Source organism: Paroedura picta, chromosome 5 (genome assembly GCF_049243985.1).
Source record: "Paroedura picta isolate Pp20150507F chromosome 5, Ppicta_v3.0, whole genome shotgun sequence".
In the NCBI taxonomy this organism is placed as follows: domain Eukaryota; kingdom Metazoa; phylum Chordata; class Lepidosauria; order Squamata; family Gekkonidae; genus Paroedura; species Paroedura picta.
Genome location: NC_135373.1, coordinates 85,584,071 through 85,602,210, shown reverse-complemented (window position 1 = coordinate 85,602,210; position 18,140 = coordinate 85,584,071). Strand labels below are relative to the sequence as shown.

The 18,140-nt window shown below is 41.3% G+C and overlaps 1 protein-coding gene across 4 annotated transcripts in view; it reads left to right on the top strand.

The window, feature by feature from the left end:
* The window catches only part of E2F7 (E2F transcription factor 7), a 29,259-nt gene extending 12,219 nt beyond the window's left edge, over window positions 1-17,040 (top strand). For 2 of the 4 annotated variants that reach the window (XM_077338872.1, XM_077338875.1), the window contains exons 3-12: window positions 614-782; window positions 2,608-2,895; window positions 3,476-3,634; window positions 4,137-4,289; window positions 5,246-5,425; window positions 6,792-6,858; window positions 7,734-8,235; window positions 10,138-10,399; window positions 11,235-11,659; window positions 13,953-17,040. In XM_077338872.1, the coding sequence (XP_077194987.1) occupies window positions 614-782; window positions 2,608-2,895; window positions 3,476-3,634; window positions 4,137-4,289; window positions 5,246-5,425; window positions 6,792-6,858; window positions 7,734-8,235; window positions 10,138-10,399; window positions 11,235-11,659; window positions 13,953-14,129 (2,382 nt within the window). In that variant the 3' untranslated portion in view covers window positions 14,130-17,040. The remainder of the gene's footprint in view (window positions 1-613; window positions 783-2,607; window positions 2,896-3,475; window positions 3,635-4,136; window positions 4,290-5,245; window positions 5,426-6,791; window positions 6,859-7,733; window positions 8,236-10,137; window positions 10,400-11,234; window positions 11,660-13,952) is intronic. The other 2 variants (XM_077338873.1, XM_077338876.1) reach the window with 1 other exon arrangement.
* The last annotated feature ends 1,100 nt before the right edge of the window (window positions 17,041-18,140 follow it).

Sequence of the window (18,140 nt, the reverse complement as noted above, 5' to 3'; positions counted from 1 at the left end):
GAATGCTCTGTTTAAGAACAATGATTCCTCAAATCCCTGTTCCTTCTTTAGAGACAAGCAGAGCCACTACTAATTTGCTTTCATTTTTGTACGATTAATATTGTTGGGAACCATCTTATGCTCAGTTTTGGCCAGTTTCCTCACTATAGACTTTTTTTGCTGGTCAAAGGGAATCCAGCTTGGTTAAGAGTAGCAGCTTCGCATCTAGCAAGCCAGGTTTGATTCCCTGTTCCCCCCATCTGGATCACCTTGGGCTCATCATAGCACTGATCAGGCTGTTCTGACGGAGTAGTAATATCAGTGTTTTCTCAGCCTCACCTCCCTCACAGGGTGCCTCTTGTGGAGAGAAGAAAGGGAAAGTGATCCAAAGCTGCTTTGAGACTCCTGGTAGAGAAAAGCAACCAACTTTTTTTTCATATATAAAAAAAACTGATCTCATTCAATCCAAGATTATCTTGCCTCGTTAACATGAACTCGATGTTCAGCTCTGAACTTAATTTTCTAGTCTTTATATTTTTCAGCTTGAAATCTAGATGACATATTTGGAATGCTACAGGTTTTATCAGTATCCTAGCCAATATCAAAATGCCATTTCTGTCTGTTTCTTTAATAGTGCGATGCTATAGATGATGGGACAGCAGATGACTATGAAAAGCAGAGACCCAGCAGAAAGCAGAAAAGTTTAGGACTATTGTGCCAAAAGTTTTTAGCTCGTTACCCCAGTTATCCATTATCAGCAGAAAAAACAACCATTTCTTTGGATGAAGTGGCTTCTAGTCTTGGTATGTATGAAAGAAAACCATGCTGACTGTCAGAATGTTGTTCTTAATTAACTCTGTACATGAGTCAGGCTGTTGTACAGTCTCTGTCCTTTTCAATGGGGCGTGCTTCAGCAGTGGTGGAAAGTAGGGCTGGGTGCTTTGGCGCCTGAAACGGCTGGTCTCTCCCGGCGCAGTCAGCACCGGGAGAGACCAGGCGCCGAAGTGCCCAACCCTAGTGGAAAGTGCTCTCAAGCCACGGGTTACTTTTGGTGATCCCATGGAGTTTTCAAGGCAAGAGACTTTTGGAAATGGCTTCAGTGTATTTGAATGTCGCCTGAGAGACTTGAGAGAGAATATCTCTGAGACTGGCTTCTGTGCCTTTAATTCATCTGTGTGTGTGTGTGTGTGTGTGTGTGTGTGTGTGTGTGTGTGTGTGTGTGTGTGTTTAAAAATATATTCACATGAAACGGCATATCAAACTGAAATTCCCCACCAATAATTCTAGTTGCTAATGACATGAGCAAAGGAGATATTTTTACATACATTTCACTGTTCCTTAGTGTTCAGTGAATTTTGTGTCTTTGCTAAAGGTTTTTTTAATCATGGTTGTGTCCTTATAATCGACTACTGAAATTATTTTACACAGATAAACTTAATTCATTATCTGTTGTTCAACTGAAATAGCTGCATTTGGTTTCTTGGATACTACATCGGAGTAATCTCAAATAAATTTTATTTAAATGGTTGTTAATTGGGTTGTGGAACTAAATATAGATCTAGTACACTCCATTATAACCCATAGATCTTATGTTTAAAAACATTGGTTCAGGGCTGAAGTATAAAATTATTATTATTTTTTCTGTCCATATAGCATATTTACTTAAAATAGATTTTTGTCATAGTGTTGCCAGGGTAAAATTGTTTAGCCTTTTGCTGTATGAAATTTAATGAAAAACGTAATAAAAAGTGACAGCATCAAGAAATGAGATCAGAGCAGGAAGTCATTCCCACTACAGGCTCGCAATTACAGATTTGCTACCAGGGCAAGATACTTTACAAATCTTAACACAACAGTGTCATTTTTATAGTTTCCTAAATTAAAATTAATACATTCATCCCTGGCTGGGTCCCTGGGTGGGCGGTTCAGGACCTGTGCCTACTTACAGATGTCCATCTTCATATGAAGTACATGCTACACATCGGTGAACCTGTAGCACACACTTGACATAACACGTGGCTCAATAAATCTCCGATTGTATGGAAGCTGCTGGATCGTGACCTGGTTGCACTATTCCAGGTTATACTTTCAGAAGTATAGAGCCATGGCATTGCCATAGTCTCCCACTATGGTGGGACACCTTCTGCTGGTACTTCTTTCCCTGCTTGGAGTGGTGGCAGGAAAGAAAATTGCCCTCTGTAATTACCTTCTTTGGCTGGCAGCTGTGAAGACAGCCAATGCCTGGACAAAGCCTTCTGGTTTGAATCAGATGGTTTCTATCTTAACTATTTAGAAAAAAAATGAAACATAAGAGCATCTCTTAAGATGGTCATGAGGAAGAACATGCACTACAATAGTATGGAGTCAGTAATTTGTAGCACTTCAACATTTATTAAATATATATTGCTGGTTCGGATGGTAGGCAATGAAAACCAGAAGCACTGACTATAATTCTGTTTACCTTTTGCTAGTAGAACATCTGTGTCTTGTTTTGTACCACTAGGAGAGAGAAAGAGACTCTTGTGGCATTTCATGAAAGGTTTTGGAAGATAAGCCGATGGAAAATGTAGTCTTGAAACATTCCGGGCCCATTTTTACCCTTAGTTTTGCTTCTGTTGTTACATCCAGGAGTTGAACGCAGGCGAATTTATGACATAGTGAATGTCCTGGAGTCCCTTCATCTAGTCAGCAGAGTGGCTAAGAATCAGTACTGTTGGCATGGTCGGCACAGCCTGAGCCAGACTCTGAAAAACCTTCAAGAAATAGGAGAACTGCAGAAATATGAAGAATTGATGGCTTATTTCCAACATAAAGAAGTAGACCTCGAGTGTAGATTTGGAGACCACAAAAGAGAGACCTTTATAGATTTCCAAGACAGACAGTTGCTTGACTTCTCAGAGACAGATTGTCCGTCTGGTAAGTTAACTATGGATACTGGCAAAGCAGGCTTGATATTCTTGCTATCTTCGGTACAAAAATCTGTGCGGTGCTACTCTGTTTTTAATTCAAAAAATAAATAACTGCACAGAAAAAGAAACAACTTTTTGAAGATCAATCTCCTTTTCTCCCAAGGGGTAGGACTACATAATAGCTTGTGGCTTGGCCCCCAATCGTTATCCCAATCCTTTGTTTTTGTTTTTGCTTGGCCACCCTCATTTTTATCTTTACGCAACACAAGCCAAATAGCCTCATCTCACTCTCCGTTATATTGAAAATAGGTAGCAGCAGAAATGGTAGAATGAGGTTAAGACCCTGTTCACCATCTCACTTCTCATTGCAGTGTTTCAATTTATCATTTTACTGTGTGTGTTTTTTTTCCCTGAAGCTAGAGTTAAAAGCGTGTCTGCCCATCTGTTTATGTGCAATTATTTTCTGCTTAAAAAAAACAACCCTCTCGCACAAGGAAATTTTATTTCCTGAACTAGAAACCTTCATGATGTTTTCTTGGCTGTGTAAGACATGGCATGCTGAGACTTGGGTTGTGTTTGTAATACAGCATCTGCAAACAGCAGAAAGGACAAGTCGCTGAGGATTATGAGCCAAAAATTTGTCATGCTGTTCCTTGTCTCCAAGACCAAGATTGTCACTCTCGACATAGCAGCAAAAATATTGATAGAAGAAAGCCAGGATACTGCCGATCACAGCAAGTTTAAAAGTAAGGCTTATTTCCAAACGTAAGTTATTATGCAGTCCCTGAAGAGTTCTGTCGTGTTGACAGAACTAGAGAGCATCTGAAAACAGAGCTGCACTTTTCTCAACTAGTCAGTTTCTATGGATGGAAAAAGTTGTAGGCTCTGTTTAAGATTGTGGTATTTGTTCATGACTATTCGGCATTGATCGCTTACTGCCATAACAATATCACACACCAACCTCAACCAAAGAACTTAACCAACCTCAATAGATTGGTTATATTTTCAACATAGTCCTTCTTACTTAATTAAAATATATCGGTTTGCATGGGGCACAAGAGTGGACTGGAAGTTTAAAGTAGAAATGATTGGTAATACGTTTTTCTTTGACCGACATCTGCACCCAAAGTGTAATTGACATTTCGAGTCTCCACCCGATCCCTGTGGACGACTGTTGTCAGAAAACTTAACTTACTTTAGCCAGGTCAACTTCATTCACTCATTTTGATTTAAACTGCCCTTTCTTAGCAAAGGTACGAAGACTGTATGATATTGCCAATGTCCTAACAAGCCTGGGGCTCATAAAGAAAATTCATGTGACAGAAGAAAGAGGTCGTAAGCCAGCCTTCAAATGGATTGGACCTGTGGAATTCAGTGGTGATTGTGGTAAATCTCTTTACAGTATGTCATTTATATTAGGTCATTTCTCTCACTGGAATTTCCAGCTGCTTAACAGCCTCTGTTGGTGTCTTTGGCCATGCATAAATAATACTAGATAACATCTGAAAGTATGTAAATTGAAGTGTAGAGATTTTGCTAAGTTAGATCCTATGACTCCTTTCTATTAAGTCCTTGTGGGACCTGACTTAGCAGCAGGGACTTTTAGTGAGCATCTTCATGGTGATAACTCTTTCTATTATCTTTCACTTAAAAAAAAATAACAGCACTGTATTAAGGATTCAAGTGGTAAAGTGGTGTGCAAAGAGTTCATCAACTTGCAAATATATTTAAAAAAGAGTATTTGACCAGATAAGCTTATATTATAAAAGACAACATGCATGAGTAAATGTGGGAAAGATATGAATTTATTTGTTTAAAATATTTTTAGCAACTTTATTCTATAAAACCAAAGTGGGGTCCCATATAAGGAGGGAAGGGCAAGTTAGCAGTGATCACCACCCTCCCTTGCAGTTGCCTGTGCAGTCTTCAGGGTGGCTCAGTTCACTGGCAGGGAACAATAATGACCTAATCCCTGATTGTTTCTGAGATCTGTGGCTGCCATGACTGCCAGACCAGGGCTCAGTGAGGAAGAGGCCTCTGTTCATGCCACTGACGTGGGGCTGGCTCACATTCCCAAATCCCTTCCGTCTGCAACACTATTTTTGTTAAGTTGCCCAGTATATAAATGGGGGAAGAGAGAGGGAATTGCTGGAACCGTGTTACAGTAAGGATACTGTAAGAATCAGGCGTAGATATATATAACCCAGAATGCAATCTATCAAGCATGTAACTGCTGAACATAAAAATACTGGAAGTTTAAGCTCTGGGATTCTTTGTCGGGTCTGGAACATGGCAGGAAGTAAAATGGTGGTGGGCACACCTTTGGCTAGTTAAGTAACAAGAATGTATTTGTTTAGGTGATCTAACTTGTGCCTCTTTGAAAGAAGTGAAAGAGGGAATCCGTGTTCCACACCAAGTGTGTGGCAGTGGGAAGGAGCGTCTCTCGAGGCACGCTTCTTTCAGCAACACTCAGCTTTCCAAAGTGGTCAAGAGGAAGGTCAGCTCCGAACCCAGCAGTCCACGCAGAGAGCGGCAAGGTAAGTGCCTGAGGGCCTTGCACTCTGCCAACCCACTAGTTCCACCAAGAGCAACCAGCTGGGCAATTCTTTTGGGGGAAATGAGCTTAAGCTACCATGCTGTTTCTTGTGCTGGAATGTGGCAGATTAAGACTCTTTTCAGTGGCAAGAGAACAGTATTTTGTGGTTGCTGGTATGGTGGAGCTAACTGGAACAATCCTTTTTGTATTATTTTCACACTCCAGTTTTCTGACAACTAAAGTTATAAAGTGATTTGAAGGTCTTACTAGAATTCTTTGACAATGCATACACGTGGCTGGTGAGAAGCGTGGTATGTAGCTTAGAGCTGACTTTATCTTACATGCCTTGGGCTGAAAAGTCTGTACTGCTAAATGTTTGTTGGAAACATTGTGACATAACGATAGAATGGGAGAGTTCATTTTCAACCTCAGGCTGCCATTTTTATAGGAGCATGCAGACTTGATCACATTGTGCACCAGCCTTCCAAAAGCACTGGTAAAATTGAAAAATGCCCATTCTCATCCTGAGTGCAGCATAACGGTGGGGTGATCCTCATCTCTATACCTATATCATACTCTGTAGCAAGTGCACATGGAGGCACAGTGTAATTAAGGCAATATTCACTCACCCACTTCTTGGCTCCAGATGCAAAAGGGGGATAAATTTTATCCATGTGATTCAGTGCTTTGAAAGCATCAGGATAAGCTACCTGAGCTTGGGGGAGAAGTGGGGACGAGGGTCCCATACAGTCCCCTTCTACTTATTTTTTATAATAAGAACAAGATATAATAATATTAAAGAGATAAAAAGTGGTTATATAACAGATTATATATCAAAATTATTATATATTACTGGGTGCACGGAGCAAAGTTTTTCTCCTAATATCTTCTTCATTCTAATTTTAACACATTTTCTATAAGATACTATAGTTCTCACTTCAAACATTTCAAATTTCATAACCAGTGCATTATTAAATTCTATTCTATATTATTAAATTCATCATTACTGCATATTCTTTTTTATGTTTCACCATTTCTACATACTTGCAATAGCATTTAGTATATCCAAGTTTTAAAAATAAAGGATGCTTTTGTTCAAAATCCACTTCCTTTACTTGTTCCCAATTTGGCGTAGTGGTTAAGAGTGCCAGCTTCTAATCTGGCGAGCCTCGTTAACATGAACTCAATGTTCTGATGTCAAGAGGCCATCAGGATAGTGTTGGCCATTGCTGAGTTGTCTGCTGTCTCATTTTCTCACCTTCTGGGAGGGCATGTATGCATGGCTGGTCTTCACACAGTTCACAGTTCATTTCCACCTGCTGCTAATTAACTTAGTTATTTGCTTTTCCCTCTTCCTCATTCTTCAGGAGATTGCTGCTCCAAAATGATAAATCTGGCATCTGTTTGCTGCCAGAAGATGGAAGATGATAAAAGGTATGCAGTACATTAAAGTTGATATGCTACAGAAACAATGCTCTTTGTGTTAAAATCGGATTCACTAAAGTTTCAATAAATGCAATGAACATTATCTCCAAAAACCGCACATACCATTGTGGAAATAATGAATAACTATCTTAAAGGAAGCTGAATATCAAGGAGACCAAACCACGTGTCTTGTTCCATTTCCTGCCTTTTCCTGGTAGCAAAGCTGTCCACATGTTAATTAATGAGTGGGAGGAGCTTATATGAGTTAGATGGCTGAGAGTTTTGAAACCTCCGTTGAATATTGCTGGCATTCTCATTTGTCGTAAAAAGATTTGTTGCTCTTGGAACACCTCCCAGTTAGCTCCTTAAATACATTTGCTTACCCAGTAAGCCAGATACCCTTTTGACACTTTTCTTGTCGCTTTTGTCAGAACATGTTAGTTTGCGCTAGAATGTGCTGAAGACGAATCCAGCCAACAGAAAAACTTCCTGTGATATTAAGTGTTAACAAATGCTTTCTGCTGCAAGGGGCATTTCCTTTCTGAACTCAAGTTGGTTTGAGAGAGTTTTAATTAGCATGGCCTAAGATTCTACAGCTGTTGTGCAAAAGTAGCTGAAATGCAGCAGAGCAAGGAGTACCAATACTGAGTCAGCTAATATTGTCCATTGGTTCCCTACACAGGGCATCTGTTACCAAACAACTATTATTTCCTAATTTGAGTTCACATTTTCCTCTTTTAATTTTGTAAACTTGATTAAGTAGTCACTTATTGAATCTTTAATCTCTGCATTTTAATGCAATATAAATTAGCTTACATCAGTAAGATGAGAATACATTTTATGTGAATTTACTCTGAATTAACTTCGCTCCTTCTTTCCAACAGTAAAACGTTTGCCACTGAACGAACAAAAAACCTCAGCATAATTTCTCCCTTTCCAGTTCTCCCTGTTCCTGGAGATTCAGGCTATTGCCTTAAAACCTTGTCTCACCTATCAACAAGTGCCTGCTCAGAACAGCCACATGTCTCTCTAACAAATGGAATGAATGATCAAGCTCCACTTTTGTCTGGTCCATCAGTTTCCAGAACTGACAATCGGAAATCCACTGTGCTCTCCAATCAATCTCTTGTTTACTTTCCATCTCCATCTCTATATATGCTATGTGGGAATCTTCATGAAAGTCTTACATCTGTGGAGGACAAGGGAGTTATGGGCTTCCAAGGCCGGATTTCACCCCACCTACCGGAAACTGCTGAATTTCCACTTGACTGTCGTAAGCGGAGTTCCCAGAAGTGTGCTTCCCCCTCTTCAGCTGAAGAGGAACCTACTGCTAAAAGGCCAAGCATGGAACAAAATGACTGGCCCATTTCACTGGTGCTATCTAAGGTAAGAGAAATGCACTTTGCCGATATGCCCATTTTTGCTTGCGGTCATAAGAAGGGACAGTTACGTCACCACTTCATCGGTGACACAGATGTCACCCATGTAAGTTATGCTGTTCAGAATTATACCTACAGCAGCAGCAACCATATATTTGCAAACTGTTGTGGTGTGGTTCTCATTTCCTACACTCACCGTGGCAAGAGCCTCAGACTTGGGCAGAACAGCAGGCAACAGGAGCAGGGCCAGGATTTGGCAGAGACGTAGCAGGGGCCCACAACATCAGTGGAGGAAATGATGAGGCAATTGACATGGCTGGGAACACTACAGCTCAAAAGCCAGCAGCCTAGTACACCAAGAGATGGCTCCAGATGAGCAGCCAGGAAAGGGAACTGCAGAAATTAGCTCAGAAGCCAACACAGTAGTCTCCAGGATCCAGGAACTTGCTAGGGGAGAAGGAAAGGAAAGGAAAGGAAAGGAAAGGAAAGGAACGGAACGGAACGGAAAGGAAGGGCTTGTTGTCAGGCCAGGCAGGCGCCTTATTGGCAGTAAGCCCTGTTAACTGGGGAAATCCAGCCCTCAATGACAAAGTGTTGGAAGACTCCAGGGAGGTTCTCCTCCAGGGAAGTCTTTTAAGTGTGGATTTGGGGAGGGCCAGGGAGGATGAGCAAAGTGTATCCTGAGGTCTGTGTGCAAAGGGCCAAGTGGTAAAAGGGTAGAGGGAGCTGGGTGAAAACATATTTTTAGGGGTGCTCAAAGAAGGTGCCCCTATCCTCTACTGCAGTGGTCCCCAACCTTTCTGAGGCTGGGGACTGGCAGGGCATCGGGCCGCGCATGTGCGATGCGCGGCCCGGCCCTGATTCCCTGTCCCCACCCTCCCACAGTAAGAAGCTTCCCGGGCCGCAAGCTAGCGGCCTGGGAAGTTTTTTACTGCGGGGGGGCGGGGAGAGGGAGCCGCGGCCCGGCACCATGGCATTCACGGCCCGCAGGTTGGGGACCACTGCTCTACTGTTTCTAATGGGGTGAGTAGCCAGATCATACAAGTCCAGCAGAACGTCCCAGAGAATCCTTGCAGAAAAAGGGGGGCATTATTGTAAGGCCAGCCCAACCGCAGGATGTGTGCAATACTGCCCAGGAGAACCATGTCAACTCAATAGGACCAAGTTCATATTAGAGAATCTCTGAAGTGGAACATGGAGGACGGTTATTCCTCCAGCAGAACCAACACAATCAATGAATGTATTAGTGCCCTATGCCCAGCAGCAGCAGGACCCAGTAGCACATAGCTAGTGCCCAGCAGCATAACCACCTGCCCCATTGAGACAAATGCCAGTTCAACAGGGCTGCAGCACAGAATCACAGTCCTGGGCAGCAGGATCGGTATAGGATTAGGCACCTAGATCCATTTCAATGCCTTGCTCCAATAAACAGCTGATCCATGGATAGAAGCCACTTTGCAGGATCAGCTGTTTGTTGGGTTGTGTGGGCGGGAATGGTTCAAACTCTTCTCCCCCCACCCAACTGTCGATCTGTCGAGAGAAGCCTCTACATGGTTCACTTGGACTGTGCAGGGGGTGACCCCCCCCCCCGGCAGAGCTCACCAGCTGGCACCTAACAATCCCTTTTGCTTCTGTCCCTGTGGAAGATGAGGAAAGTGAAAGGGAGGGTTTAAATGGCTGTCATTTAAACTGAATGGAAGATCCGTCAGGCTGTTTAATTTAAATGACCAGCAGCCATTTTAGGGCTCCCTTTCGCATTCCCCACTCAAATCAATTCAGGTTTCATTGATTTGGGCCATACTTTGTGTGGGGAAAACTGTGGTTTGGCTTAGGGGATGCCAAAAAAAAACCCTCCCTGTGTATCACTCGGAAAGATAACATTTGTGCTTTTCTTTTTGGTTTTTGTTAGAAACCTACTAAGCCAGAAGCTTCCCCAGATCATAACTGCAATTCCAACCACCAGTTAAGACCTTCCCAGGCTGAAGCAAAGACTCCTATTGATGTGGGAGCTTCCATAAAGGAGACAGCAAAACCCTTAGAAACTCAAGAGCAAGAAAAGCCATATAGGAGTAAAGTTCCCAAAGAAAACATGAATGACAATGAGCAGGAGTCTCAAGAAAATAGCAAACAGTCCTTCTTGCCACAGTATCTTTATGTACAGCCTACATCAGGTAAGGCCTATGCAAAATCTTGTCAGAATATATTTTCAGTGTTTCTGCAGAAATATCATGCATTTCAAGGAAGTCATTTCTATAAATGATATCTGGTTTTGGAAGAATTATGCATGTCTTCGAATCCTCCCTTGTATTTACCCCAAATTTTATTTTGGTTTCTGGTGTACATGATTCTGAGGAGCTAAGGAGAACCTACCCTTATTGAAACTAGCATACTCAGATTTAATATTGCTGTATGACTTCCAGGAGAGTAGAGCGGGTTTATTGTGGCATGAAGTTTTATAAATGCACAAAACAGGTAGACAAGGTGGTACGAACCAAAATATTGGTTATACTGGGTAATGAAGAAAATATGATTTAAGGATTTAATGTGAATATTTTTCTTCAGTTGGTAAATTTCCTTTTTGTGTGTCCCCCTGGTATATTATTAAGTTTTGTTCTGTCCTAGAAGCAGGACTAGGAAGAACACTGAAAATGCAACCATTATCCAAGCAGCACAGGGTAACATTCTATGACATAAAAGCATTTTTTAAAAGCCTAGAGCAGATATTTTTGTGATCTCATATGCTGCCTGTTGTTAAAGACCCCTTCTTTTAGTTTACACCTTAGTGACTTCTATAGTAATTGTATATTTTTGGTTTTTATACTGTGATACTAGTCTATATTAGCATCAATTATGTGAGCCACTTTGAATCCCCACTAGGGAGAAAGACACGGTAGATATAAAGTAAATAAATTGATCTCATACGTAAGATCATTATTAATATTAAACATGTATTTACTGAGGGTTTAATTTGCAATCTCTGCCTCTGTTTGTCTGTCTTTGGTTTAGGATTGAACAGTTTTAATTTCCTGTTTCCTACCAACCAGTCTCCTGATCCAGTCAGCCTCCCTCCAAGCCGTTTGCCTTCGCTTAGCGTTCCCTGCGTGGTGGTCCCATCTCCCGCACTGGCATCTTTCCCACTGATCTGTCCTCCAGCAGTCACAAGTCAGCATTCTTCTGCTCCCGCTGGCTCTTTCCCAAATGTTACCTGTATGAATTTCAGTGTGCCTGGCCTGACATCTACAGCACCTGTGTTTATTGGGACCCCGGCGGTTATTACTCCAAATTCATCACTGGTCTCAACTCTGGATCCACACCAGCAAATTCATGCATCTGTGCGTCTGAACCCCATGCTAGGATCTGCTTGCAGCTCTGTTAAAGCAGACTCATCAGTTTGCATGAGCCACCATCTCAACCTTCTCAAGTTGCAGCAGGTGAGGATAGGAAAGATTAATGGAAAGCATAAACTCCAGAACATAAAGCTCAGGTGGAATGCCTGTAAACTGCCACATGTTCTTGTATTTCCAAGGTTCTGCTGCCTTTTTTGGTGGCTATAAATGATAATAGCATTGTGAAATGTTTATTTTATCGTCTTGTTTACAAGATCCTTTTTAAAATTAATCCAATTAAGAGCTTCCTTATAAATTATGCTGGGATACTATTTGCGTTTTATCCCAGCTAAAGTAATTCGTCACTGTCCAGAGGTCCACAAGTTGCAGTGCATAGATGAAACTCCTCCCCTTGCATATTCAAGTCAGCACAACAGGCAGTTCTAGCCCCTGGCATGCGCAAAGATCTTTCTGTCGAAGTGAAAGGAAAGCCCTTGGAAGTCCCTCATACGCACACGGATTTACAGTGGTAATGAGAATGAATGTAAGTATATGCAACAGGGCATATGCTTAAAGTATTTCCCGTTGAAAATTACCATCCATCCATGTGCGTTTTTTTGATGTCAGAATTATACAAAACGTTTGGATAATAAGGTATTTGGATAATCTAGTAAAGGCTATGTGAGTCTAGCTACACTTATGAAAACAGACATTGGGTAGTATATGTCTGTTCTATGTATGCTAGACCTAGCAATTAACAGAAGCTCCCAAGATTTCCCACACATGAACCATCAAAATCATTGTTTTTATTGAGAGAAGCTGGCAGAAATAGAACTAGAAATATCTGCTGCCAGCCATATTTCTCAGGGTTGGTGCTTAAAGGAAGGGCCCAAGATCTTCCTTGAACTGGCCTCAACCAAACACCTGGTGGAAGAGCTCCTTGTAGGTCCTGCAGAACTGTGTAAGTTCCGTCAGGACCTGTAGGAGCTCATTCTACCTCGCCCTGACCAAGGCCAGGTGTACTTCACACAGGCCAAGGATCACCAATGTATTAGAACTCACAGAATGCAAGTCTCTGTGAGGGGCATAAGGAGTTAGATGGTCCCTCAGATATGCTGGGCCCAGACCGCAAAGGGCCTTGAAGGTCAAAACCAGAACCTTGAACTGGATTTGGAATTCAACTGGCAACCAATTCAGCTACATTCAGCTACCCTAACAATTCAGCTACCCTAACAGCTACATTTTGCACCAGCTGCAATTTCCACATCAGTGACAGACCAGTGTACAGCAAATTACAGATGTCTGGCCTGGAGGCGGCTGTTGCCTGGATCACTGTGGCTAGGATCAGATAGGGCGCTAGTAGCTTTACTAGGTGTGACATAGGGCGGCATCAAAGCTCATGGCCAGATTCCTGGCTGAGCGCAAGGTCTTCAATTGCACCCCATCCAGGCAGGGCAGGTGCATTTCTTGTTCCAGTTCTTTTCTACCCAGCCACAGGACCTTCGTCTTGGAGGGGTTGGGCTTCAGGCAACTTTGCTTGAACCAGACTGTCACTGCTTCCAAACATCTGATGAATGTTTTTTTTTTGGGGGGGGGGAGTGTCAGGGCAATGTCCATCAAGAGAGAGTGCTGGGTATCATCAGTGTACTAATGGCAACCTAGCCTGAAGCTCTAGACCAGCTGGGCTAGAGGGCTCATAAAGATGTTAAATAGATAGTAATGTTGTTAGCAAGATGTTACTAGGAGGCAGAAGACAGGGGTGGTGGTGGACAGGAAGGGAGGCCCAATTCATTTAGATGAAGATTGTTTAACTGGTAGACTGTACAGCTGGCCTCAACTGTACGCCCAGCGGAAGAGCTTCATTTTGCAGGTCCTGAGGAACTGGACAGGTTCTGTCAGGGCCCTGATCTCCACTTCCCCTTTCCACGATCCTTTAAAATGTCCTTCCTAGTCTCCTTAATAGCTGTCCTCGCCTCAGTAAATAACCTTGTTATTCAGATCTCCTTTACTACTAACTAAAGAATGCCACAACCCATTCCAAATCATTTACCTTTGCCTGCAATGTGGACAGTTTAAAAATTCCATTTCCTTGACTTGGCTTCTGTGTGATTTCCAGACTCATGATTGGTACTGCTGTTGCTGATTATCTTGATATGTTGGTTGGCGTGCAGAGACCAGCCTGGCAATGCCTGGATTCAGGCTTCTGAAGTTCGGTTTATTTATTGTATTTATTTATTACTTAAATTTATATACCACCGTTCCCAACACGGTCAACTTTTCCATTCTGTTCTAAAAATAATTGCTCACAATTTAAGTCTTTTTAGCTAGAGGAAGAATGGGGTTTGAGAATAAGCGACTATTGAACTGCTTTGTCTTTTTTTTTTTTTTTAACAAACAGCCTTCTTCAGCCCCCCTGACGCCTAAGAGCATTCGTCCAATACACCAAGAAACATTTTTCAAGACCCCTGGCAGCCTTGAAGATCCTGTTGCATGGCGGAAAAATGAAGGCAACCAGAGCAGAACTGCTAGTTCTGTTCAAAGAAGACTAGAAATCTCCAGCAGCAGCTCTGACTAATCCATCGCATTGCAGCTAAGAATATGCTACAGACATAGTCAGTTATTACATTAAAGAGTGGGGGAGGATATATAAAGCTGTCAATCTCTTGGCACAATTGCCCACTATGCATTCACACAGCTTTGTTAACTTTCTCTCTTAAAAATTACTCTGACTTAACTGACATGAAAACCAATTGGAAATCAAATTATGTGCATGTTGATTTAAGGGGTTTAGAAAATAAATATTTGGGGTTTAGAAAAGAAATCTTATTTGAGATAACAGATCTGAGCAGGTTTACCATATCTGTTTGTAAAGCCCAAAAACGGAGCTGGCCAGCACTTATGGAGGGGTAACTCTATACAATTGCCTTACTTGTCCTGCATGAGGTAGAGTGGGCCTTTAAATAAAGCAGTATAGTAGCTGTTTCTTTGCTACAGGAGCAAGGTTTAGCAAAAAGCATATGAAATTGCAGAGCAACACAGTTTTGCAGAGTACTTGAATGTGATCAACTGATGTACGATTTTTGCTGCACTTGTTAAGCAAAAGTCTAGTAACTTACAGAATGAATGTATTCATGTGACAAACTTTAAGACCAAAATAACTGTGAATTTTAAACTTTTTCAATAGGATTTGTGTTAATGACCTTTGTGACTTCTCTCTGGTGTTCTTGTTGGGGGGGGGGGGAAACATACAAAATAATTATTAATTGTTGCCAGTGTGATTCATGTGCCTTGACCTATGAGTTACATTAATTGTCATTTTCATTGAAATAACACCTTGAGCAAAGCATTATGGCAGCTGAAGTCAAAAGAATACATATAGATTAAAAACGGAGGATTTGCAGCAAAAGTAATTGGTGAAAGGCATTGAATTAGAAGGGAGGCCACTCTTTGTAAGAAGGAGGGGGGAAGCAAAAAACATATGTGCATTCCCACTTCCCAGATTTTGTGCTTGCTTCAGGAGCACATATATACGAAAACTAATTGATATTTTATAGATTAAAATTGGATGGTACAGTTGTCAGTGTAGCAGATAAACAGTGTAATCCTAAACTCTTAATCCACTGAAGTCATGTTTAGGATTACACTGTAAAGACACACAAGCTAGTTTCAAATGGTGTTTTCTGAGTGCATAATCAAGTAAATGGATTGGCTATTTCTTGATTTGGGATGACTTTGTATGCATTGGGTGTATGTGTTTTTCTTGAGATTAGAGATGTGCTTTGATTTGTCATTTAATGAAGCTTGCGGAAGACCGGTGGTAACTTTTGTCATTTGTGTTTTGGGTGTTTTTTGTTGGTTCGGTTCTGAATAACGGAATGGATTACTAAAAGGAAGCTGGAATGGAATGTTAGCAGAGATTCAAAGCAAATTGGAAATTCAGTGGCTTCGTGTTAGAAGTAGACAAGTAATAGACTTACAAAGAGGACTTCTTAAATTTCAGCAGTAAATTCAGAGGAGATTAAAAACACGCAGAAGGAAAATCTTATTACAGTTACATTTTTAAACATTCTTACTCTACAGAATTCACGTGTTTATGTGACTTTTGCCTGAAATATATGAGTTTTTCCAGATGAAATTAAATTGCTGTTAGCAATGCAGCTGCTGCCGGTGGTCGAGTTACTGGCCTGGTTACCTCCTCCCCACTAGGTCAAGTACCCAAAAACTATTGATACTCATTGTACCAATTGTACGATCATAAGGAGCGCCTCCTCTTTATCATTCTTACCTCCTCCACTTGTATTCTGTATAGAATTCAAGGTTATAGTTCTGAGTTATAAACGGTGACATTTTAACAGGAACACATTCTTACTGTGACCCTAAAACATTATAAAGACAGGTCAGTGATGAAGACATGCATGTTCAGTAGCAGATACCGCCTTTCTCTGGCCAGACAGAACAGGAGGCAAAATGATTCCTTCCACTGGCACAGCTTCATAAATTATTTAGGCCAAAAATAAGCATAAATAATCTGAAGGGTGAACGTACTTGAATTCATTCCAACAAAAGTTGGAACCTCTTCCTAGTCATGATGGACCTAGGAGACATGGGAAGTCTCCTAGAAGTGGCTTCCAAGCTACTGCTGTCCTGTAGCAGGAAGATAACGAGAAACTCCTTTGAATGGTGAAAGGATCAGGGATCGATGGGTGTCTGATTCTAATTTGTGCATAAATGGAGAGGGGTACAGGGCTAGAAATCGATCACATTGGGACCTGACCATTTTCCTATTAATCACTGGCAAAGCTTCCAGGGCAATCCTTTGTAGAGTTGTACCTTTTTGAGCCCACTTACATTTATGGATTTAGGAGGGTGTAACTGTTTAGGATTGTGTTGTTATTGTTGTAAATAAATGCAGGAATGTGGGCTGGTGAAACCTGCAGCCTTGCCAGCGGGATGCAATGACTGTCTACACTTCCTATCCTCACCATTCTTGCATAAAAGCAATCTGACAAAGCTGCTTCAGTGGGGGCAAGCCTATCGCTCTATTGTATGCACTGACGCAAGCGCAGGTGCGCACTACATTGCGTGGGATTTGAGGTCTTGTGAACCTTTCCTGATCTGGTACAAAAGTGTTGGCAAGGGGAACCGTGTATGTATAATTTATATACTTGAATCTACCTACCACGTTTACATTTCTCAATTCCTTTTATAAAAGGTGCTGTATTTAAAAAGCTGTAATTTTTAAAATGTAAAGCTGCTTCCTGTTTATAACATTGCACTGCTAGTTATTCTCTTAAGTATTAACTTTACAGCTGCTTGTGAATCTTTCACTGGTTAGAAATGTCTTTGGTCCTGTCTATATTCTTTAACTATACTCTGCATATAATATTATTAAGAGCACGCACTATTGTTGGGAGGCATATTTTTTATACTTTCACTTAGATAAAGGCTAATCTTTGTAAAATAATAAAAGTAAAGCTAAAAATTAAGGGTTGCTTGTTTTTGTTTGAAAAGTAAATTATGTGCTTCTCACCCAAGGAGAGCCTGACAACCTGTTTCCTTATCCTTTTTCCTTTCCCTTGTTGCACTTGCTTTTTGATAAATACAAGAAGTCTCTCCTTCGCTTGTGTTCCCTGACATATGATAAATGCAAGAGGTCTGTCCTTGTCTTTTTTCCCCCAAAATACAGTCTGGGTTGTGCCTGCAGGAGAATGAGGTGCCAATAAAATTTTAAAATTAAAATATATATATTAAGATTATAAAGAAAAATGCTCATATCAGTTTTTGCAGGGTATTTTTAAGATGGAGGAACTTTCTAACATGCAATTCACCATTTACAGTCTGAAGTGATACAACCTGGTCTGCTTCGTTCATACCTTTACTGCATGTGTGAATGAGATTCAGATCCTCGGAGAAAAGAGCTAACAGTCCTTGACTCTGAGGGGGCCTATGTCAGATTTTTGTTCTTTGCCTATGCTCAGACTACCTTGTTTACCATTTGACAAGTATCACATTACAGCAAGTTAGTGCTTCTGAGACAAATCGTGATGCAGATAACTGGCAAAGGGAAAAGGTGAACATTGTGATACATGAAAGAAGATGTGTGTCTTGCAAGAACTAGATGTTCCTATTCCTTCTGCTGTTCCACTGGCTCTTTGAGAGGATTTGCTTTGGTTTGCCACATGATGGCAGTAGCATGTGTATGGCAAATCATGACGCACAATATATTCATGGTTTTAAAATTGCAGTAGCACAACCTCTCCCGCTGCTTCTGATTTGGTATTTCTTGCTCAGTGGGTGTCTAATTCCTTGTTTGCTTTGGGCTGCCATGCAGCTATAAGTGTCAGAACAATTGTGATGATACCTTCTGCTTGCTTTATTGGATGACACATAAAAATCAGCAAAGTGACTACAGTACTGAAGCATGAAACATTAAAATACATTCCAAGGTTGTGTTTCTTAAATGGTTTTTGCAAAGAACTGCAGAAGGATTTTATGCCAAATAGGAAACATAACCATAGCCTTGTGGCTTAGAGTTTGCAATCCAGCAGGAAGCACAAGAATGTGCCAGGAGGCACTTTATACCTTG